The sequence below is a fragment of the Abramis brama genome, assembly GCF_963993115.1.
Source record: "Abramis brama genome assembly, chromosome: 1".
Taxonomy (NCBI): Eukaryota; Metazoa; Chordata; class Actinopteri; order Cypriniformes; family Leuciscidae; genus Abramis; species Abramis brama.
The window spans coordinates 71,994,459-72,019,744 of record NC_139963.1 but is presented as its reverse complement, the minus strand read 5'-3'; the positions used below and the strand labels follow the sequence as shown (position 1 = coordinate 72,019,744).

The 25,286-nt window shown below is 41.5% G+C and overlaps 2 protein-coding genes across 2 annotated transcripts in view; both read right to left on the bottom strand.

The window, feature by feature from the left end:
* The window catches only part of LOC311094760 (uncharacterized protein), a 154,328-nt gene that overhangs the window by 43,782 nt on the left and 85,260 nt on the right, over window positions 1-25,286 (bottom strand). The window lies entirely within an intron of this gene.
* LOC311094773 (uncharacterized protein) lies at window positions 5,029-10,378 on the bottom strand. Its single transcript, XM_084132948.1, has 2 exons — window positions 8,979-10,378; window positions 5,029-6,062 (listed from the first exon to the last, which is right to left on the bottom strand). Exons 1-2 carry the CDS (start codon window positions 10,370-10,372, stop codon window positions 5,915-5,917), a joined length of 1,542 nt encoding a protein of 513 aa, XP_083989074.1. The 5' UTR covers window positions 10,373-10,378; the 3' UTR covers window positions 5,029-5,914.

The window sequence follows — 25,286 nt, the reverse complement described above, 5'->3', positions numbered from 1 at the left end:
AAAAAAGAGCTACGCAAATATGTGACTGTCTACAGGTCCATACAACATGCCACAACAGGCAAAAGCCCAACAGAACTTCTCTTTCATAGGAAGATCAGAGGAAAGTTACCAGACATCACAACTGGTAGTACAGTTGTGGAGTGTACTTGGTTTTACTTGTGTTGTTTTTGATTTTTTGTTTATTTTTATTACTGTGCAGCACTTTGTGACTCTTCTGTCTGTGAAAGGTGCTATACAAATAAATTTTACTTACTTACTTACTTACTTAAACTCCACACAGTGACCTTGAAGCTCGAGACAAAGACGCAGAGCAGAAAGGAAAAGCCAAGATATACACAGACCACAAACGAGGCGCTAAGACATCAGACATAGAGGTTGGAGATCAAGTGCTTGTGAAACAGGACAAAACGGACAAATTCACAACAACATTTCACAGCACTCCTCACAAGGTTGTAAGCAGAGAAGGTAACAGCGTTGTCGTTCAGTCACCCACTGGAGCAAAGTATACACGGAATACGACATTTGTCAAGAAGTTTCTGTCTGCGGAAACACCAACATTGAATGGTGAAATGATATGTGCTCAAGAGCCGAGTTATGATAAAGAGCAAAAGGGAAGTTTGGAGGAATGCAAAGAGAACTGTGAAACATTTCAGAGAGAGGAACAGATTCCTAAACCTTGCAGACCCCAGAGACTAATCAGATTGCCTGAAAGGTTTAGAGACTATGTTGTTGAGTGACTGGTAAAGGCTAGGTTATGTAAGAAGGAAAATAAGTAAAAATCAGATTAAGAGTTATGTTGTGGTGTGGTGCACCTGTTCAGAAAGCATTGCTGATGTTCTATTAAGATGTACAATGTTACATGTACTTTGAATGTTCTGAACTGTCTTAAGTTGTAAGAACATGTGAATGAGAACTTGTTTAGTTGGGGTAAGTTCATATTCAAGTAGAGGGGGGATGTTGTGTATTGATGTGACGTCATCAACGTCATTAGGTACAAAGTGGAGATAAAGGATGGAGGAAGTTAAATCTGGTGTCTGTGTGGTTCGATCCGAAACAACTAGAAAGGTTACAACAGAACCGATCGTATTTTATTGATGCAAAAGATGTGTGCGTGCTCACGCAATGAAAGGGAGCGCGGTGTGTCAGTGATCACCGGACTATGGTAAAATAATGACGCAGTTACAAGGAGTGTATAATTTATACTACTTAGTCAACGCTAACTGTAGCTGCTGTAAGGTTTTTATTACTGCTGCTCTCCTTAAATCACTTCTGAAGGTGTCTTGATTAAAGCTTGAGGTGACGGGTTGCCAGATATCACAATAAGAGCAAAACAACCCCATTAAAAACGCAGTATAATAAGCATGTGTAACCCCTCTCACCCGGGTCCTTCACACTCCGCACCGTGCGGGTCTCGAACCCGGGTCTCCGGCATGAGAGTCAGGCGCTCTAACAAGGAGGCTAAAGACTGTAGCCTCTAGCGCCTGTCGCTAGAGCGCCTATTGATATCAGAGGAGTGAGGTTTACTCGCACAGCAACTACTAGCTGGCCTCCGTTACACATGGTAAAACTGTACCTGGGAACACATCTAAACCACTAATATTACTAATATCCTATACAATTAAAAGGAAGTAACTCATTTATTATGAATAGAATAGTTTAATATAAAAAATTCAGATATTATAAACTGAATGATGAAGTGAAACAATAACATGAGATTGAAAAGTTATTCAGCAATACTTTCTTTAAAGTTTAATTGCACCTACGAGTTTTATTTATCAAATAGTTGGGGGCAGTCATCGAGTTTTCTAAAAATCGAGAATCGAATTGTGACCTTAGAAACGAAAATGTAATCGAATCGAGGATTTGGAGAATCGTGAGACCCCTATTGTTGACAAATAAAAACGAGACTAAATGTGGTTTACAAAAATAAAAACTATGCTAAAATGCCTCTTAATTTTCGTTGACCAAAACGAGACGAAATGTTATAACGGTCACGACTCACGAAGAATGAGAGCATAATAATTGCTCAAATGAACACCGAAGTACTCTTTTATGAATACTGATGTTTCGAACGTTCTACTCCTTTCACGTACTGTTTTCTCCTACTATATAGTAGATAAGTAGGCATATTCGAATGCACTATTAGTATACACACGTCCTAATCGCACGAGAATCAGTACGTCACCCAGCTAATTCTCGCCTACTCTTTTAAGATTTGTACATACTTTTTCGCTCGCCTACTGTTTTTCCCTAATATATAGTAGGGAAGTATGCGGTTTCTATTGCAGCCTGAGACTCAAATGTGAAAAGGAAGGATAGAGTTCCTTATGCAGAAGCAGTTAAAAGAGTGGAGCAAACAAAGAGGATTAATGAAGGAAGTGTTAGAGGGGAAATTGAAACAGAGAATGTATGGACACAGAGACAAGAAAATGTCAGAGAGGAGGAGAAAAAGGAGTGGGGAGAAAAGAGGGGCTTGGTTATCTGTATTGCAGGGGTAATTAATGCAGCAGCTGAGGTTAAATCTAAAACTGAAAGGATTCAAATGATTACAAAGGCAGCAATTCAGCATTTGGGCATGCTAGACTTAAAATGGGAAGAAATAAGGGAATGTCTTGCTGTACACTCAAGTCAGTAAGTAGGTAAAGGATGATCTTATTTATTATGTTCATTTTACAACGGAATGCAATGAGTCTGTTGGCAAATGGTCAAGATTTTAAAAACAGTTTATAGATAGGAGTGTAAAGCCAGATATAATGTGTATTCAGGAAACATGGTTAAAACCTAGATTTGATTTTGTTTTAACTAATTATATTGTCATCAGACGAGACCGAGAGCAAGGAAGGTTCAAGTTCAAGGTCTTTTATTGTCATTCTGTACATGTTGCCACATAAGAACGGAATACGTACTCAGGACTAGCAGCGTAAAAAAAGATAATTAACATACAGTACTGTATACATAGAATAATTAAAACATAGTTTAATAGACTAAAAAATTTAGTGGTGAGGAAGTGGTTGGGGTTGTGCTACCTTTATAAGGAATGGTGTTGGGTACAGGGAAGGAACAAGAATATGTGGTAGTGGAAGTATGGGCAGATAAAAGAAAAATAGTAATAATAAATTATTATAACCCTTGTAAACAGTTCGAATTAAAGAAACTAGAGGAAATAGAAGGTCAGGATAGAGATAATATTGTATGGTGTGGAGATTTTAATGCTCATAATACACTGTGGGTAGGCAAAAGACAGACAACAATGGACAGGTGATTGAGGAGGTAATGAATGATAGGAACTTAGTTTGTTTGAATGATGGTTGAAGGATTAGGTGATTTTCACATATTTATTTTTTTTTACTGTAAAATTCTAAAACAATGTGTGATCTTCATGTGCAAGATGTCATCTTTTTCAGAAAAAAAAAAAGGCTTTCAACTACAGTTATTGGCCATTACTGTGTGTGGTGTGTGTTTGCTGGTATGTGTCGGCGACGACACAGCCAATTTAAAAGGGTTTATAATAACATCAAATGCATTAATACAATGATAATTCACTACATTCAAATGCTGATATTTGTTTTGATATATCAATTACTGTATGTAAATGGAAGAATCAGTATTAGTTTGCTGCAGCAGGTGCAAAACAAATGTTCATACGACATGAAAATACTGTATTACGACATTTCACACTGCTGGTGGGAGGGGCCACGTCTCGTGCTTTGCGGCTCATGTGCGTCAACGGTAGATGAATTTTTTTTACTAAGTATACTGTTCACAACGACAAAACATCTATAAACATCAATATAATCACACACACAAAAAAAACAAGGATTACACGCCGCTTCTCTGTATTCCAGCTGCTCTCTTTCTGCCGGTTGTGTAAAACTGTGCTGAGATAGACAGAAATCATTTCAGTTTGTTTTGTAAAAACTGTGTGTTGTTTAAAGTTCATAGTGATTGTTCTGACTTCATGAACCCTCATGGTGTGAATGAACTTCAAACTGACTAGAACAAACTCTTTGAAATGTATATATGATACTGGATATTAAACCTTTAACAATGCAGACAGACAGCAATCTCATTCAATGTCAGTCATGTGTGCAGTGAAATATCATTTATTAGTGTAGTGAGATAAGGAAGTGTCAACGTTTCCGTTTCCGTACGTAATCTACATTGTTAAAAGCGCTATATAAATGAAGATGACTTGACTTGATTTATGGTCATAAATATTAATATTAATAATGAGTTTTTGGTCACATCCTTCCTATATTACGGGGCACCAGCCAAGGAATTTCACCTTGGCAATAAAGAACAATCATGGAAGATTGTTGAAAGAATTAGAATTATATAAATTATAGGAAGTTCATCATCTGATCAATCTGAAGGATCTAGTGAGATTCTGGCGAGCTTGTAGAGCCTCTGATTATCAACACAAGAATGACACAGTTTGCAATAAAGAGGAGTTTATTAACAAAGAGATATACAAGAGTAAAATATCACACTCACTAAATACTACTAAGGAAAGTGACTAAACTACTAACGAAAAATGACTAAACTACTAAGAAAATTTAATCAATAATCAAACAGATACTACAAACAACTATACAAATGGATGTTCACAATGAATGTTAAAGGAGCTGTATGTAAGATTGTGGCCAAAACTGGTACTGCAATCACTTTGAAATTACTATAGAGCGGTGTATCCCCTCCCCCTGAAGTATGGACCTCTGGTACCATCGTGTCTGCTGTTCACTACATTAGGCATTTAAAAGCTCTATTGACAAAGTTAAAACATGGAAAGCTCAAAAAGCAAACACTATTTCATGGCTTTCAGAACTAAAATTTATCCTGATTCAAGCAGAATGAGCATAAAATAAAATGATTGATAAAATGAGTAATGAGTTTAATCGATCATTACTTGAAGCAAATGCAAAAATTAAGTAAAAGTGAAAGCGAATGAGACAGATCTCTCTCTTTACTGACTTCTAATGGCGCTTTTCCATTACCAGTACCAGCTCGACTCGACTCACCTCGCCTCGCCTCAGCTCGGCTCGGCTCGCTTTTCGCTCCGTTTTCCATTGCAGATAGTACCTCCACAATAGTACCTGGTCGTCATAGCGACGCCGCAGGGAACTGCCGTGACTTAATCTTTTACGCGAGACGCGCGAGACACACCCGCTACCCACACACACAGGACAATGGAGGAAATCGAGTGTATGCTGTTTTTGGATGTTTTTGTTTTTGTTTTTGCTGTTTTTTTATTCAGGATACTCCGTCTGGCGCGTGCAATGATGACGCAGTGAATAGTGACGATTCTCTCTGACCAATCAGCAGTCTGCAGTGTTTTCACGTCACATTTTAGTATCGCCTCAGCTCGCCTCAGCTCGCTTAGAACCTCGTCGGAAGTGGTACGAAAAAAAGTACCTGGAAGCCGGTACAGTTACAACTTTTACACAGTGGAAAACCAAACAGAGCCGAGTCGAGTCGAGCCGAGGCGAGCTGGTACTGTGTAGTGGAAAAGCGCCATAAGAGCCAAATCATCTCAAGAGAACAAAAGTGTCCAGTTTCAGAGCTACTGTACATACAATTTTATGTTGTATTTGCATGGAAGAGTAGAAGTGGAAGATAAACTAGAAGTTCTTCATGAAAAACAATGAAGAACGAGTTAAAAATTAATATCAGATTAATTTCTCTCTCAAAAGTGTTATGTCCTTTTCTGGTGGTCTTTCAGTTCATCATCTCTAGTTACGGACTTCCAGCACTGAAACACACACTGCCGTGTCTTTTCTGCTGTAATATTACGAATGAATCTTCTTCTTTGTGTGGATTGTCATGTTGGTATTTCTTCAGGACTGATGCCCAATGAAACTGTTTACCGCACTGATCACAGTTAAATGGTCTTTCTTCAGAATGAGAAGATGTGATTTCAGAGCGTAAGCCTGAGCCGCTTCTTCCCAGTGTGAACTCTCATGTGAATCTTCAGACTTGATTTACATGTGAAGCGTTTTTTACACTGAGGGCAGGAGACAGATTTATTGGCTTCTGTTTTCCTTTCTTGTTCACGTCCATCACGTCTAAAAGAAACATTAAATCATGTGAGATTTCAAATGAGAGACAAACATGAAATGAAAAGTGAAGCTCAAAGTCAAGATCACTGAGTATAATAGTCATTTTAATTCCATCAAATCTGGTCATCAACTGCTGAGCACGATCATGATCTATTTTAATGTCATGAAGATTTGTGTTATAAATCACTAGTTTGGTCATGAAACTCTAGATGACGCAGGCTTGACATATGATCTGTGAGAAATCACATAGTTTCCCACACGACACAAGGTGATTGGCCTCTAAGCTTATTTGTTTGACGTTTGCTGTGAAAGAGCTGTCTGTCAACAAATTCTCATATTTTTGCATAGTGTTGGACTGAAGGAAAAGCACATTCACACTTGTACAATAGAGCGCGTAAAAGCATCTGCCAGGGACATAAATGTAAATGTCTCACATTGCAAAAGTTACTTTCAGTGGACTCTTTTACACAATTATTTTGCTAATCATGACTTAAGAAATTCAAAGTGTTCGTGAAATGCTAATGTTTTATTTAAAGTAATTCCAATCTTTAATGCTGGTTTCACTAGTGCCACCAAATGCTCTCAAATGTGTGTCTGCAGCAGCTCTGGGCATCTGACAAAGTTTTTATCTTACTGGTTTGCACATTTATTTGAAGGGCAAAGAAACTAGTTGAAATATTCTTCAACCTAAACACCAAACTTTTTGTTCTTCAGTATAATTGTAACGGAGCAGGCTCCCGTACCGCTTCCTCTCCACCACCGGAGGGATCCGTCTCCGGAATATTAAACACCTTCATGAACTCAATATTCCATCATACCTCTTACCTGGGACTGATTGCGCTACACACCTGCACTACACTGATTGCACACACACCTGCACCTCATTCACACACACATAAAAGCCACTTCCACACTCCACTTCTCTGCGAAGTATTGCATTGCCCCGGCTTTCAATTCCAAGCGTTTATCTCTGTGTTTGCTGATCTGATTACTGACCTAGGACTGTGTACCCCGACCTCTGATCGTTCTCTGCCTGCCTTGACCCGGATTGCTTATTGGACTTTGCCTTTTTGCTGCCTGCAAAAAGGCAGCAAAACAAACAAACCAACCAGGGCTGAAACAACTAATTGTACGTACATCGTACAACTGATCTTACATTGATAAATGAGGCAATCTTCATTTACACTGAACACAATTATAAACGCAACACTTTTGTTTTTGCCACCCATTTTTCATGAGCTGAACTCAAAGATCTAAGACTTTTTCTATACACAAACGACATATTTCTCAAATATTGTTCACAAATCTGTGTTAGTGAGCACTTCTCCTTTGCTGAGATAATCCATCCACCTCACGGGTGTGACATATCAAGATGCTGATTAAACGGCATGATTATTGCACAGGTGTGCCTTAGGCTGGCCAAAATAAAAGGCCACTCTAAAATGTGCAGTTTTATCACACAGCACAATGCCGCAGATGTCGCAAGTTTTGTGGGAGCGTGCAATTGGCATGCTGACTGGAGGAATGTCCACCAGAGCTGTTGACCGTGAATTGAATATTCATTTCTCTACCATAAGCTGTCTCCAAAGGTGTTTCAGAGAATTTGGTAGTGCATCCAACCGGCCTCACAACCACAGACCACGTGTAACATTGTTTTCACTGTACAGGGCAGATGGCAGACAGCGTGTATGGCGTCGTGTGGGTGAGCAGTTTGCTGATGTCAACGTTGTGGATCGAGTGGCCCATGGTGGCGGTGGGGTTATGGTATGGGCAGGGGTATGTTATGGACAATGAACACAGGTGCATTTTATTGATGCACAGAGATACTGTGACGAGATCCTGGGGCCCATTGTTGTGCCATTCATCCACGACCATCACCTCATGTTGCAGCATGATAATGCACAGCCCCATTCTGCAAGGATCTGCACACAATTCCTGGAAGCTGAAAACATCCCAGTTCTTGCATGGCCAGCATACTCACCGGACACGTCACCCATTGAGCATGTTTGGAATGCTCTGGATCGGCGTATATGACAGCATGTTCCAGGTCCTGCCAATATCCAGCAACTTCACACAGCCATTGAAGAGGAGGCGGACCAACATTCCACAGGCCACAATCAACAACCTGATCAACTCTATGCGAAGGAGATGTGTTGCACTTTGAGAGGCAAATGGTGCTTACACCAGATACTGACTGGTTTTCGGACCCCCCAGGCCAGTAAAACTGCACATTTTAGAGTGGCCTTTTAAAATGTAAGTCTTAGATCTTTTTTGATAGATCTTTCAGCTCATGAAAAATGGGGGCAAAAACAAAAAGTGTTGCATTTATAATTTTGTTCAGTGTAAATCTCATGCCTGGTGTTCTCATAATGATAACACAATCTCAGACCTGATGTGAGATTTAAACATAGCCACTGCTCACGTCCATATTGATAAATAAATGCCAATTTAAACCGTGAGCCCAATTTTCTGTAGTACGCTTGTTTTGTAAATGAGGGCCACTGTGTGAAAACATCTACCAAACATGTCAATTTATAGCAGTAAATAAAATTTATATGGACTAAATGCACATGAAAAATAAAGCCTAACCCTTAAAGTAACACTATGGAACTTTTCCGCTGCGGTCGCCCTACAGGTTGGAAGCGGTATTGTCTCATTAGAACTACAGAAACACGACCCGATCTGGCAATCTTACATAGCGTGGTCATAGCAGATAAAGGACCACAAAGCAGAGGCATAAGTGCCTTTCACCCTGTTACGACTTGATGAACCACTGAAATGATTTTGGAAACATTATTTTAAGGTAAAAAATCTTCCTTAGTGTTGCTTTAATGGTGAAGCTGCTGCAGGAAAAGCACACAAGCCAAACTAACTTCAAGATTCCAGGTTTTGTTTCTCAGCACATAAAGATAAACTACTCACCGTGATCTCACACTGTGTTGATGTGGTTTCTCCACTGCATGGATCTTCATGTGTCGCTTCAGGTGAGTTTTCATAGAGAAACTATTTCCGCACTGATCACACGTGTGCAAATTCCCTCTGCTGTGGATCCTCTCATGTGTTTTCAGATTTGATGACAGACTGAATCTCTTGTTACAGTGTGAACACTTGTAAGGTTTTTCTCCAGTGTGGATCCTCTCATGTGATCTCAGATGTTCTGACCGACTGAATCTCTTGTCACAGTGTGAACACTTGTGAGGTTTTTCTCCAGTGTGGATCATCTCATGTGTTTTCAGAGATGATGACACACTAAATCTCTTGTCACAGTGTGAACACTTGTGAGGTTTTTCTCCAGTGTGGTTCATCTCATGTGTTTTCAGATTTGCTGGCTGACTGAATCTCTTGTCACAGTGTGAACACTTGTAAGGTTTTTCTCCAGTGTGGATCATCTCATGTGTTTTCAGAGATGATGAGTGACTGAATCTCTTGTCACAGTGTGAACACTTGTAAGGTTTTTCTCCAGTGTGGATCATCTCATGTGTTTTCAGATATGATGAGTGACTGAATCTCTTGTCACAGTGTGAACACTTGTAAGGTTTTTCTCCAGTGTGGATCCTCTCATGTCTTTTCATATGTGCTGACCGACTGAATCTCTTGTCACAGTGTGAACACTTGTAAGGTTTTTCTCCAGTGTGGATCCTCTCATGTCTTTTCAGATATGATGAGTGACTGAATCTCTTGTCACAGTGTGAACAGTTGTAAGGTTTTTCTCCAGTGTGGATCATCTCATGTCTTTTCAGATCTGCTGACAGACTGAATCTCTTGTCACAGTGTGAACACATGTAAGGTTTTTCTCCAGTGTGAATTCTCTGGTGCTGTTTTAAACAGTTCGCTGTAGTGAAAGTCTTCTCACACTCAAAGCACATGTACTCTCTTACATCAGTGTGAGTTTTCTCATGTGTATGTAAATTGTGCAGCCGTGAAAATCTCTTTCCACACACAGAACATGAATACGGCTTCTCCTTCGTATGAACTCTCAGGTGTGCCTTCAGGTGTGATGCATGACGAAAAGTGTTGCCGCATTGATCACATGAGAACGGCTTCTCTCCGGTGTGGATCCTCATGTGAACATCAAGACTATGTTTTCGTGGGAAACTCTTTCCGCATTGATCACATGTGAACGGCTTTTCTCCTGTGTGGATTTTTATGTGTTCTTTAAGGTGTGAAGATCGAATGAAACTCTTCCCGCATTGATCACATGTGAACGGCTTCACTCCGGTGTGGATCATCATGTGAACATTAAGGTGTGATGATTGACTAAAACTATTCCCACATTGATTGCATACATGTGGCTTCTCTCTTGTATGAACTCTCATGTGTTGCTTAAGGTTTGATGATTGACTAAAACTATTCCCACATTGATTGCATACATGTGGCTTCTCTCCTGTATGAACTCTCATGTGAATCTTAAGATATGTTTTGTCTGAGAATCTCTTTTCACACTGTTCACACATGAATGGCTTCTCTCCAGTGTGGATCCTCATATGAATCTCAAGACGTTTTTTGGTTGTGAAACTCTTCCCACACTGAGTGCAGGTGAAAGATTTCTTGGCTCGTCTTTTCTTTAAACATTTATTTTTAGTCTTTGAGCGACTATAAGGTTTTTCTTCAGGTTTGACATGATGTTCCTCCTTCACTTCACTCAGTTCTTCACTCTCCTCCTCCACTTCACTCAGTTCTTCACTCTCCTCCTCCACTTCACTCAGTTCTTCACTGTCCTCCTCCACTTCACTCAGTTTTTCTTTCTCCTCCTCCACTTCACTCAGTTCTTCACTCTCCTCGATCTCTTCCATCGGGTCTAATATCAAAGAGAAAAAAATATTTCATTTTCAGTACATCAAAACAATTCCAAGAGATGTATATGAGTATATAAGTGAAAGGACATAACAGTGAACCATGATGTACCAAAGTAAACAACTTCTAAAAATATTACAATCATTTTTATGCCTTTTTATAAATTATATGTCCCTGAAAATTTACATGAATGAGGTACATTGATCTTCAATTATTATTTTTAAAACATTATATACAAATACCATATTTCAGTAGTGAGATATATTAAATATATTTGATCAACGACAATTATCTAATGTAATATTAATACATTAAAAAAATATACAACAGTGTAATAATTTTGACACCAACATTTAGATTGATATTTAATTCATTAAACTAAAAACGTAATTATTATGGGCCGGTTACAATAAACGTTTTCTTCCACTGACGTCCATTCATACGCATGTGAATGTGGGACACCGGAAACACAAGATCAAGTGAATTTCGCTGTGAGAAAAAAGCAAATTTTTGCTGTAAAGTGCAGTAGATTGTATATTTTTGGAATAATAATTTTTTTGTCATATATGTTTTTAATAAAAGACACCGCAGAGTGTGACCTCATTTCACAACCGTTGCAGTGTGTGCAACATGCTCAAAGTGTAGACTGACCGCGGCTTTAACTGGTTTTAAACTAACAGTTCTCTTACGAGAGGTTCTCTCGTACTGCGTAATAGCTTACGCTAGGGGAAAACTCCTTTTCCACGAGATATTGAAGCCAAAAAATTATCCTTAATTTTGTATTAATGTAAAACGCGTTGCAGCAGCATACAGACATGGGCGAGACGGCTCGCGAGCCCATTGGCTGCCCTGCGGCAACTGCAGCAGCCTCTCGAGAGAGCCCTCTCATGACGTCAGACCAATGAGGGCGCTTCGCGCCCACTGCATCATGTCCCGCCGAATTGGCGGGCCCTTGGGCTATAAATATAGACTCGAAAGGCTGGTTTAGCTGATTTTTCATCTCTTCAAGCGAAGCTCACGCATCGCTGGATCCCAAGAGGAAGAAGCCGCGCCGTCTGATAAGCCTTCTGCGGGACGAGCCTTTGCACCTGAAGCCGCTGGTCGACAACTCGCCGCCTTCAGTCGCCGTTCCTGCTAACGCTTTCCGGCGTTATATCCTTTTCTCTGCTACTGTGTTTTGTGTGTGTGTGTGTTCGCTACCGCGACACACACTCTCATTGCACTAAAAGAGCCGGGCGTCTTTTTCAAGACGCCCCTTTTCCTGGTGAGGATCACGCAGCTCTCGCGTTAATGCCTATGGTGACTCTGAGGACTCGCCTGGCATCCTTTCTCCGAGACTGCACCTCCGCCCGCCGCGGTACCGTGCCGTAAAAAGTGCCGTGCTCAACGGGTCCCGGAATCCCCCCCGCCAGCCCGCAAAGCTCGCAGGTGCGCCCGCCTGCTTCACCCGCTTCGCTAGGTTCTCTTCCTGATGGACAGCGGCCGCCGTGTGCCGCCGCTTACGTCGTGGATATTGACCAAGAAGCCGCGTCTGTGGGGGATACCTGCTCTCCCTCTGTTCGAGCCGCGCAAAATTCGCCGTTCACAGGGGATGTCAGGAACGGATGGTCACGGGGCTAGCTTTCTCTCTCCCTCTGTTCGCGCCGCGCAAACTGCGCCGTTCACAAGGGAGGCTGGAAGCGGATGGTCACGGGGTTAGTTTTTTCTTTACGTTACAAGAAAAGCTACCCCGCCCTAATTGCGCCCCATTCACGCGTCACTCACCGGCGAAAGGAGAAAAGAGGCCGGACTAACCTCCATTTCTCACACATTTCTCAGTTCCCTCTTAAGCAGGCGACTGGAAATATCAATATTGCAGCAAACGAGCCTGTTATATACACGCACGCCTGCAAACAAACTTTTGAAAAATGCTCTCTTATATGCTCGTGTTAACTGAAAGCTTATGTGTTCCCCTCCTGTGGCTCAGCGGCGGAATCTTAGGCTTTCGCACGAGAGACCCGTGTTCGAATCCCGGGTCTGCCGGCAGATAAAATTATGCCGTCAATGCTTTCGCTCTGTCAGTTCCCTTAAAGGCGACTGCAGATGTGTATTTTGCAGCCAACGAGCGCGTTGTACAACCCGCTCGCCTGCACCCAAACACCGTTTCTATGGCAACTCAAAGTCTTCCTAGCCAGTCTAGGAAAACGATGGTGTTCAAGCCCCGCTGCGGCCGGACTTTCACCAATACTTCTCGCTCGTTCAGTTCCGGTTAATGCGACTGTTCCAGTGTATTTTGCAGTAAACAAGTCGGTAACACAGCCCGCTTGCCTGCACACAAACGCTGTTGTCATGGCGACCCAGATAAATCCAATAAAGAGTGTATTTTCTGGTATTTCGGCCACGCCCGATGTTATGAGTGCAGTAAAAATGCCCACTGCCCAGTGCTCATTCCTACACACAAGCACAGCCCGCCACACACGGCCCGCACAAATAAAATCGACTCACGTCGATTGTGCAATAGATGTAGTGAACGTGCCCACGACCCAGTGCCCACAAACACTACACGCTACATGTCTCCCGGTGTCTGTAAAAACGAAACCAACGCACATACAGTCTGCTCATGCAGACGGCGTTTTCAGCGTGATGAATGGGCCCACTGTCCCGCGCCCTCATTTGCTCACAGACATGATAAACCCTGCAAGGTTCACCCCGCTCGCTCTCTCTCAGCGTACCGCTATAGGAGAACAGAGCGCGGGCACGCTGCCCGCTGTTATCAGTGCACCCCCGGCCTCACACGCTGCAAGCACGGCGTTCATGTCTCAGCACACCGGGGCTCCCCGCGCGCCACTAGGTCGCGACCAGAGCCCAGATATCATTCTACCCCTAGCTACCCACGCGAATGCTTGGGCAAAGCTTCCCGGGATATCAGAATGGGTGCTGAACATTATAAAGAGAGGCTACTCGCTACAATTCGTTTGACGCCCGCCACGTCACGCGGCACGAATCGAAACTACGGTGAAAAAAGAAGTAGCACATCTACTTCGAGCCGAAATAGCGAAACTACTGAGCAAAGGGGCTATAGAACCCGTTTCACAGGCTCAGAGCGAAGGGGGCATGTACAGCAGGTATTTCCTGGTACCCAAAAAAGACGGGGGTCTCAGACCCATTTTAGATCTAAGACAGTTGAACAAAGCACTTCTGAAACGACGTTTCAGAATGCTCGCAACCAAGAAAATCCTCTCGCAAATTCGCCAAGGGGACTGGTTTATGTCAATAGATCTGAAAGACGCTTATTTCCAAATACAAATAGCGTCACGTCACAGGCAATTTTTGAAATTCGTCTCAGTCAATTGGGCGAAGAGTTCACTGTCTCCCAGTCAGACGATATCTTTTCTGGGTAGAGAACTGGACTCGCTGTCTATGACAGCACAGCTGTCACCACAGCGCAGACTGAGTATTCAGCGCATGACGAAAATTTTTCGCCATGGCGCTTTAGTCCCGCTCAAAAAGTTTCAAAAGATGCTGGGTCTCATGGCTTCAGCATCTCCAGTGCTTCAGCTGGGTTTGCTTCGCATGCGCCCACTGCAGTTCTGGCTGAAAGCGCGCGTACCGCGCCGAGCGTGGATCTCCGGTCTCTTACGCCTCAAGGTCGATCAGAAATGCATATCAGCTCTGAAACCTTGGACGGTGACCGATTGGTACCAGTCAGGTGTAAGCCTGGGGACTTCCTCGAGTGTGAAGTTGGTGTCTACGGACGCCTCAACCTCGGGATGGGGAGCGCTGCTCGAGGGCAGACCGTTCTTCGGCCAGTGGTCAGAACGGGAAAAGCTTCTACACATAAACTGCCTGGAAATGGTGGCAGTTGACAACGCGCTGAGGCGCTTTTGTCCCCAGATAAGAGGACACCACGTCTTAGTCCGTTCGGACAACATGTCGGTGGTGGCTTATATAAATCACCAGGGAGGTTTCAGATCCAGAACCCTTCACAGGCTGATGGAACGCCTCCTGATCTGGGCTTAGCACAATCTGCGCTCGCTGAGAGCAGCGCACGTGCCAGGTCACTTGAATGTAGAACCAGACAGACTGTCCAGGAACAATGTTCCCGCAGGAGAAGGGTCCTTACATCCACAGACAGTCCAACTGCTGTGGAAAACATTCGGCAGAGCGAAGATAGACCTATTTGCGTCTCAAGAAAACGCTCATTGTCCGGAGTTTTTCTCCAAGAGCAGGGATGCGCTGGCCCACACTGGCCCCGCTGCCCGCTCTATGTGTTTCCCCCTGTCACGCTCCTACCCCAGGTATTAGAGCGGATCAGGAAAAGCGGATGCTCAGTGTTACTCGTGGCCCCGTTCTGGACGAACCAAGCCTGGTTCCCAGTTCTGATGCAACTGATGAGTACCGCCCCATGGCCGATACCGGTGAGGAGGGATCTCCTCTCGCAGGCCAACGGCTCGATTTGGCATCCTCGCCCGGAGCTATGGTCCCTACATGCGTGGGCCATCAACGGGTACTCGTTAACCTCCCAGCGGGAGTGTTAAACACGATCACGCAGGCTAGAGCCCCGTCTACTGGGCGGCTCTATTCCTCGAAATGGTCTGTGTTCGCTAGCTGGTGTACAGCTTGTGACATATCACCCTCAGACTGTGGGGTGCCGGAGGTTCTTTCCTTTCTACAAGAGCTGCTGGATAAGGGTAGAGCCCCATCCACGCTCAAAGTTTACGTGGCAGCCATAGCAGCGTTCGCTGAACCAACGCTTGGCCAGTCACTGGGAAGAAACGTTCTGGTCATTCGCTTCCTTAGAGGAGCTAAGAGACTGAATCCTCCCAGACCTCCCTCAGTTCCAATTTGGGACCTTTCCACGGATCTGGAAGCCATGAAAGACGCCCCATTCGAGCCAGTTCAGTAAATAGACTTAAAACACTTATCTTTCAAGACAGTGTTTCTTCGCTTGGCTCTCGCTTCAGTAAAGTGCATAAGGGACTTGCAAGCGCTCTCAGTGAGCGCGACGTGTATGGAGTTTGGGCCTAATGACTCGAGAGTCATACTCAAACCAAAGCACGGGTACGTTCCTAAATCCCTCAACACTCCGTTTAGGGCACAGGTGATTTCCCTGTCAGCACTGACGGTCTCTGAGGAGGAAGGGGACGCAGGCTTCCTTTGCCCGGTCAGGGCGCTAAAAGCCTATGTGTCTCGCCCATCTGTTTTCAGACAGACGGAGCAGCTCTTTGTTTTGTTCAGCGGTCGTTCTAAAGGACTAGCCGCATCGAAACAGAGTATCCAGATGGATAGTTGATGCTATAGCGCTAGCTTATACATCTAAGGGCCTGCAATGCCCGTTAGGTGTCAAAGCGCACTCCACGAGAGGCATGGCCTCATCGTGGGCTTGGTCTAGTGGGATTGCCTTACAAGATATCTGTATGGCGGCAGGCTGGGCCTCTCCGTCTACATTTATAAGGTTTTACAACCTAGAGGTTCCCGCTTTACAGGCTAAGCTGCTCTCGGTTTAATACTTCAGTATTGTCTGCCCGATGCTATCGGCTCAGGATGCTGAAACTGTAAGAGCATCGATCGCTGATCGACCATATACAGTGCAATGCATAAGTGAATACACCCATGCTAAAGTTGACTAAAAAGAGGAATAAAAAATCATATTTTGGAAATTGAACTTAATGCCTTAATTTAAAAAATTAGGAAAAATCCAACCTTTAAGGACACCAATTTTCTTTGTGAATGAATAATGTATCGTAAATAAATAAATGTTCTTCCTTAAAATACATGGTGCATAAGTGAGTACACCCCTATGTTAAATTCCCATAGAGGCAGGCAGATTTTTATTTTTAAGTATTTTTAAAAAAAAAAATTTAGGATACTATGCATCCTGATAAAGTTCCCTTGGCCTTTGGAATTAAAATAGCCCCACATCATCACATAGCCTTCACCATACCTAGAGATTGGCATGGGGTACTTTCCATAAGATCATCTCTCAATGCAAATCAAACTAGCTTTTAGGCTAACTGAAATAAAATCATGCCAATCTCTAGGTATGGTGAATGCTATGTGATGATGTGGGGCTATTTTAATTCCAAAGGCCAAGGGAACTTTATCAGGATGCATAGTATCCTAAATTTTTTTTTTAAAAAATACTTAAAAATAAAAATCTGTCTGCCTCTATGGGAATTTAACATAGGGGTGTACTCACTTATGCACCATGTATTTTAAGGAAGAACATTTATTTATTTACGATACATTATTCATTCACAAAGAAAATTGGTGTCCTTAAAGGTTGGATTTTTCCTAATTTTTTAAATTAAGGCATTAAGTTCAATTTCCAAAATATGATTTTTTATTCCTCTTTTTATTCAACTTTAGCATGGGTGTATTCACTTATGCATTGCACTGTATGTCTGTGGGCAATGTGTAAGTCCCCTAATACTCATCAGCCCAGGCCGAACTCGCCCTGGCTGTGTGGCTGGAATTTTCCCCTATAACAGGAATGTTTTTCCAGAAGAGGCCTTCGCCCCATCTTATGTTACAAAATGGCCAAACCCAGTCCCAACTGCCAATCTGGTTGATGTCCCTGATGAGCTTCACCCTGTCACTGACAATGTGCAACAGCTTCAGCCTGGCATTGACAATGCTGTGCAACAACTTCAGCCTGGCATTGACAATGCTGTGCCCAGACCAAGTGGTTTTTCTGTTGGTACTGGGAGATGTCTCCTAACCCCAGAAAAGCTGCGCCCATTCCCTAAGGCTGGGCCTAGGAAAGTTGGTGGTGCCGTCAGGAGGAAGAGGAAGACCGCCATCCTGACAGACACACCAGTCAAGCGACAACTAGAGGAACAAAAGGCCACAACAAAGAAGAGACTCCTCAACAAAAAAAACAAAACAAAAAAACAAGAAGCCACAACTGAAAGCTCCATCCAAAGTTCCTGCTCCTAAAAAAAAAAAAAAAACGGAAAAGGAGATCATCATCTGAGTCTGATGAAGAGGAATACTGTCTGGTTTGTTTAGAGTCATATGGGAATAGCCGACCTAGGGAAGTTTGGCTTCAGTGCCTGTATTGCAAAAAGTGGGCCCATGACTTATGCACTCCAGGTCTACCAGTCTACATCTGTCAGAACTGTGATTCATCTGATTGAGACACAGACATGTTGACATGCTAGTTAGCCTAACAGCATACTGCGTTATTTATAGCGATTGACCGATATATCGGGACGATATTTGCGTGTTTTACGTGTATCGGCAGATACGTGGCTGCTGTGTTCGCCGATAGTTTTTTCCCGGCATTATTTACAAACAGGCGTCCGCAGGCAGCTTTGTGTTGCTGGAGACGCTGCAGTTCACGTGCAGCCCATGCACTGCCCCTCCCACACTAGCAGAGTGCTGGAAGGCAAGTTTTAAACTTTCAAAGCATCTTTTAACTGTTTGACTTAGCTGAAATATTGCCATACACTTTGAAAGTGGAAACACGTTGCTCTATATGTGCGTGCAACTATAGCTAAGCAAGTTTGTGGGTCCAAATGGAAAACGCGAATGCCTCATCTATAAAACTGCTTGTCATTGTATTTAGGGAGCTGCAAATAGCTAAGTTTGAGGCTATCCATATGCATACGGCAGCTGTTACAAACACTGGTCATAGGATTAAATAATGCCGACGTTGTTCCATGATTCCGTGATATTTGTGGGAGTTTTATTCAGCGACCACCTGGCTGAGGTTTGGACGTGTGCTAATAAAAGAAGCGACGCGGTTGCGACACGCATGCGATGCAGCGCGCTCGTTTGCCCAGGCGCTCCTATGCCGTGGTGAGATGAAAACATCTAAACTTTTCTGAATGCCGCAAGCGCACGCAGGTCATGTGACAAAAAACAACTGACCTTTCCATGACAACATCAAAAGCTCGGCCGAACAGCTGGTCATAGCTGGACAGGGCGGGTTTTTATTTCTCATCTCCATAAATATATGTAGTCGTAAAGGGCTAGAATTAAATTAATCCTTACTTCCTCGTCATCATGGAGAGCGCAGTTCATGGTTGCATAGCAACGACAGACGCCACGGGAGCGCAAGCGCTTGTAGAAAGGAGAAAGCGGCGCGACATGTTTTTAGACGCGATATGTGACCTTATGTGACCTCAGTTTGCACTTTATTATGCTGCTTGCTTGTTGCTACTGTGTGCAATAGTGTAATTATTTCATTTATGCTTAAATATTTATTTTTGGTATTTGAATTATGCTTAAATATTTATTCTCAGTATTTTCAGCACTGAACTTTTTTTTTTACTTGTTCTACCTCACGTTTTTAATATTTGTCAAATGTTGTTTTTTTAAGTTAAATAAATGTTCCTTTTTTAAAAATGAGACTTGTAACATTTGTTATCATCATTGTGTCATTTTTATGACGTATCGGTCATCGGCTAAGGCTGATGAAAAAAAATCGGTATCGGCACTAAAAAATCCATATCCATATACTCCTAATAATACACACACACACACACACACTCAACACACAAAATGTACATATGTTAAAGGGGTCATATAATGCCATTTTTGTACATGCTAATATGATTCTTTAGGGTCTAAATTAAAAGTTTGTAATATACTTTAATTAAAAATTGTCATTAGTATTGTAAGAAAACACTTATTTTACCTGATCAAAAACAGCTGTTCAACACGCCGTTTGAGTGCATTTGTCTTTAAATGATAATGAGCTTTGCTCACCCCGCCCCTCTGTTCTGTGCATACACCGTTTGTAACACAATAACCATAACGCGTTGTTCATTATAAACGTGGGATTATGAATTATATTGAGAACGTCGTAAATAGAAAACATGCTGTAATGTACCCTGAGTGTAAACAGCCGCATTCATCATGAAGCGTGCAAGCAAGCGATTTGCAAAGATGAATATAAAGATTAATATTAATATAAAGGTTAAAAAAAAGTTACACACACTTCTTCTTCTGGAGGTGCGTGCAGCAGGAACACGAATAGTTTGTACGGATCCTTTTTTCAGGAGCAGCTTCTCAGCAAAACCAGCTTTATATTGACCTTGTTTGTAAAGCAGTCTGGTGTGTGAAATGATTCGCGCAAACATGAAAGCATTGACGTTGATCGTGGGGAATAGGCTATTCCCTTCGAAAACAAACTCAGCCACTGCGTCTTCAGCGGTTCGGATTTAGGAACATCAAAATGATGCTGTGTTCATTATTACACCCAAGAACAGAACACCACAATCACTTAGACGCCATTCTGCTCATAGACAGTGCTCCAGCGTATCAACAATGATGCACGGACTATGATTGACAGCTCGCTCATGAGCGAGGGTGGGTCTGTGTTGAAACGCTGCTGTCAATCAACAATCGTGGGAGGGGGGCGTCGATTTTGTGACGTCACAAAATCGAACGGCTTGATTTGAGATGGGGAAAACATATAAGAAGATTTAAAAAAAAAAAAACACTGGATGGATTTTTATCATTTTATGATGGTTGTGTACAGGCACTGCCAACACACATTTCAGTACAATCAACTTGTAAAAAAGCATGTAGCCTACCATTATATGACCCCTTTAAGAGAATAGCTGGCCTGGGGAAGTTTAGCTTCAGTGCCACTCACCATACACCCCCTCCCCCCATCATACATTATCAGTGCCACTCATACACAAACACACACACACATACTATACAAACTGTATTTGTTTTTGGTTTGGTTAATCATTTGGTTAAAAATGGGCAGAAATTCTGTTGAATCTTTTTCTGCTTCAGTTTTGAATTAATTGCTCAAGTTCTTTATATTTGTCACCTTATTCTTTGTAACTATAGCATCTGTGCCATCACATTGAAACTTAAAACTAAAACAAATTATATTAAGAGTGCAAACATACCTTAAAGAAGAGTAGTAAGAGGCGAAATGAGCAAAACACACCGGAAGTCCTGCTCTCTCACTCCTGCATGGACAAACACACGCGCGAATGAAGAGATAGGCGTATCACGATTAAAAGCGCCAGTTTCAACGAGAGAGATCGCCAATTACACGGATACACGTCATGAAGTATTTATCAACAAAGTTTTAACACGATTTACACGGTGATAATGTTACAAAGAGACAGTAAATAGCACATGTGTATGAGAGAGTGAAAGATACTGTGCTTCCCGTCTGCTTTCACAGTGAGACTAAGCGCGAGTGCTTAAAGGCGAAGAGAAAGCACTTCCTATCCTAACGGCAGTTTCACACCGCAGGCTTGAGCTCCGCCGCGTCAGCCTCGCGAGAGATCTCACACTGGGAGCGGTTACAGCAGCAATAAGTGAGCATGTCTTTACAAAGACACCTAGCAATTTGTTTTTAGAAGTTGGTCATTTATAAACTTGATAGTCTTGAAAGTTTGTTGAGATGGGGATGTGTACAACATTCAACAAAAAAGCTCCGATCTTGTCATTTCACCCTTATGGAACAAACATATATATGGGAATATATTGCAATGTACATAATACATTTCCATATATGGGAAACTAGTGCTTATATTTTTCAGTATAGCCTACTGCAATATATGCATTTACCATGCATGGCTATATGGGTGTTTCTTCAACTAGGGGCTTTTTTAGCCTTGTGAAGAAAAGTCTTCAAAAGTCATGTAACAGTCTCATAAGTTTAAATAATTTGTCTAGTTTTAAGGTCTGTAAGAGGACAAACTTAGATTACAAGAGTTGTTGTTGTAAATTGTTAATATTTACATTTTTTTCCCCGACCTGCAATGAACAAATGTCGTTTCACCACATCTCAATATACAGCTGTTATTTAAAAATAGAATAACTTTTGCCACTCAAGAATTGTCTAAGATCATTTTTGTAACTAGTTTTATCAGTTTTTCCACAATGTACAATAATTATACATTTGTCAATTAGATAAATTAACTGCTCTTAGGACCAAATGCTGAACTGTACACCTGTCACACTCTGAAATTGAATATTGGTTTGGGTAAGAGGCTAAGAGCTTATTAGAAAATAAATAACTCAAATTTCTATATGTAGTAGAGTATTATCTATGCTTTTGATACATTGTGTCTATCTTTTGGATTCATTTTTAATGTGTGATGAGAACTTTAAAAATATTTTTTTTTAAAATGTGTGTGGTGAAGACACAGAGAAACAGTAAAGATTAGAGAAACAGTAGAGATATTTATTAGAATACTTAATACTTAAACTCATCACACTCATTAAACTCAATTCATAAAGTCATTAAACATAACCACACCTGTTTTTAGTGTAGTGCTGAGTTTGATGTATACTGATTTGTCTCACAGATGAACGGTTACAGTGCATACTGTAAATAACTGACACAACTGATGGCAAGGCAAAAATATAAGCAATAAATGATGCAACAAAATTTCACCATTGTGAGTAATTATGAGGCTATATAATTGTGAGAGTTTGTATATATGCACGTTTGAATATATATGTGCGCAGGAGTGTAGTCCTTCACAAATCAACCCTCAACAAACTACTTGTTAGGCCTTAAAAAAAAATGTAATTTAGAAATTTTTGTTGCGTCTGCGTAGCCACGTGAACCGGAATGATCCCGACAACGTTTTATCTGTATAGAGGTAAAGGGAAGGAGGCCTTCACAGGAGAGAGACTAGTTGACACTTCAGGACTGCAGGACAAAGAGACTAATATTAGCGTAGACGCCATCCTTTCTATGATGTAGTGAGTACATCAGGATTTATGGGAAGTGTTCCCGGTTCCGGCTGATCTAATCTATGCAGCCTAACATTGAATTATAGAAGTCTATAATGTGTTATGTTTATGCTAGGTCAAAGAGATGTGTTTTTAGTCTAGCTTTGAACTGACAGAGTGTGTTTGCTTCCCGGACAGTGTTAGGAAGACTGTTCCAAAGTTTTGGTGCTAAATAGGAGAAGGATCTACCGCCAGCAGTCGACTTTGATATTCTAGGTATTATCAACTGGCCGGAATTTTGAGATCGCAATAGACGTGAAGGACTATAATGCGTTAAGAGCTCGCTCAAGTACTGCGGAGCTAAACCATTTAGTGCTTTGTAAGTAATCAGCAATATTTTAAAATGTATACATTGTTTAATAGGGAGCCAATGCAGTGTTGACAGAACCGGGCTAATATGGTCATACTTCCTGGTTCTGGTAAGAACTCGAGCTGCTATGTTTTGGACCAGATGTAATTTGTTTATTAAGTGTGCAGGGCAGCCACCCATAATAGCATTACAATAATCTAGCCTTGATGTCATGAACTAATTGTTCCGCATTTGTCAATGAGAGCATATGACGTAATTTAGATATTTTTTTAGATGGAAAAATGCGGTTTTACAGATACTAGACACGTGACTTTCAAATGAAATATTGGTATCAAAGAGCACACCCAGGTTCCTAACCGACGACGAAGACTTGACAGAGCAGCCATCAAGTGTTAGACAGTATTCTAGATTATTACGTGAGGAAGTTTTTGGTCCAATAATTAGAATCTCTGTTTTTTCAGAATTTAGAAGTAGGAAATTACGAGTCATCCAATTTTTTATATCAGCTATGCATTCCATTAATTTTGTGAATTGGTAAGTTTCGTCTGGGCGTGAAGAAATATAGAGCTGAGTATCATCATAAACCACCGCACCACACTGAAGTCGACTGAAGCCACAACCGCGAAAGAGCCTTTTGAGCGACTTCCAAATCTGACGACGGCCACGCAAACTTTATCCTCCAGTGAATTTTATAACTTAGTGAATGTGCAGTTAATAGCAGTTGGACCATGGCTCACGGGTGCAGATCTGGCGGTCCGCGGCGTTCTGCTCATCAGTTTCAGCGGCCCACAGGCAGGTTGCTGACAAATGCCTCAACAATTTCATGGACTTGTGGTCCATGCTCATTTTATTCATGAATATACATATAGTTCATCCTTAATTTTAATAACATTTAATGTAATTTCTTAATATCCACAACAAGTGAAAATTAAAAAGTGATGGTCAGCAAACCAAAAAGTGCACCACGCCACCGGTCTGATGCATGAGCAAACACTCTTAAAAAGTGTTCCAGATGTAAACACGCACATCAAATAGTCGGTGCTATCTGGGTAATAGCATTGTAGATATCTCGAATGTATAGCCTATATTATGTCTAGTCAAAATAGCTTTGTAGATGTATATTGATATATTGGTATATTGTATATATATATATATATATATATATATATATATATATATATATATATATATATTGTATATTGGTAACCATGGGAGTATTAGGCCTACTTTCTGCCCTTGGTATGTGTATTGTGCTTTGATGTTTATTTTGTTCTATTCCTTAACCCAGTCCCAGTGGTTCTCAAACTTTTTACAGTTGTACCCCAAGAGGCTTTAATATCCTTCTGTGTACCCCCACTCTTCAGTCACACCTTTTTCAGTAAGGGACAATATTTGCCCCCTTAAATCGATTTTTTTCAAGTGCATTTTTACCTTTACAAATACCTTTATAAAATAAATAATGCTTTGAATTAAAAAAAATGTTAAATAGATAAATATGCAATGATGGTAAAAACGAAGTGATGCTTTTAAATATTACATTTAAAACCGCCAGTAGGTGATGAGTCATCGAGTCATTCAGTCATCAAGTGGCTGTATTTATGAATTAATCATTGAATCATTGACTCTAAAGATTCGTTCACAATCATTGCTGTGTGCTGCAGTTCTGCTGTGGCTTTCATTGGAGCTATTAATTTATTGTAAAAATACTGACAACTGTGTTGAAAATGAACATCACTTAATATTAATATTTCGTTTGTTGAACTGTTGTATAAAATCAATGTCACATTCGCAATCGTGTGGATCTTCATATAATGTGATCAACATTAAACACAGGAACTCGCCAATCTGTTTGAATCTTATATTGATCTCCATGCTCAGCCTGTGTCTATATTTGTTCTTCATGCTAGTAAGTGCTAACTTAAATCCCTACTTTTACAAAGGTAACGTACATTGTCGAGAACGGCAGTATAGGGACGTCCCGCGTGACGTCACGCCATTTGGAGCAGCCATCTTGACGGAATAGAAAATGCTAAACCGCTGGTGATAATACAGCTCGTCGCGAAATATTCATCTCTATCATGCCCGAGCGATGCTGTGATACCGATAGCCTGCTAAGCTTTTGTATGCTTTTAATGAAGCTCCGGTGTAACGTGATGAGAAGTGAATAAGGTAACTGTAAATGTCACCGAACTCAATGTCAGGAAGTTTTTCTACACATTAACGTTAAATGCCTGTAAAAAGAACTTGCGGTGCTTCATATGGATCTATGATTCATAATTCCTTTATCTTCCTCTTGTATATTTCTTTTTGTGATGACATGACGTGAAGAGTTAGCTGACGGTGCGCTAATAATAGATAGTGGCAGTGTTCGTCTAAACCAGTGACCGCGACGCTGAAGTGTGTGAGAACAAATGAATAACATC

What these genes read in the sequence shown, in the direction of transcription:
- LOC311094773 (XM_084132948.1), bottom strand. Translation starts at nt 10,372, where the DNA reads ATGAGAGTTCATACAAGAGAGAAGCCACATGTATGCAATCAATGTGGG. An exon ending in CAACACAGTGTGAGATCACG is followed by an intron (nt 6,063 to 8,978) that starts GTGAGTAGTTTA and finishes TGTTTCTTTTAG; the next exon opens with ACGTGATGGACGTGAACAAG.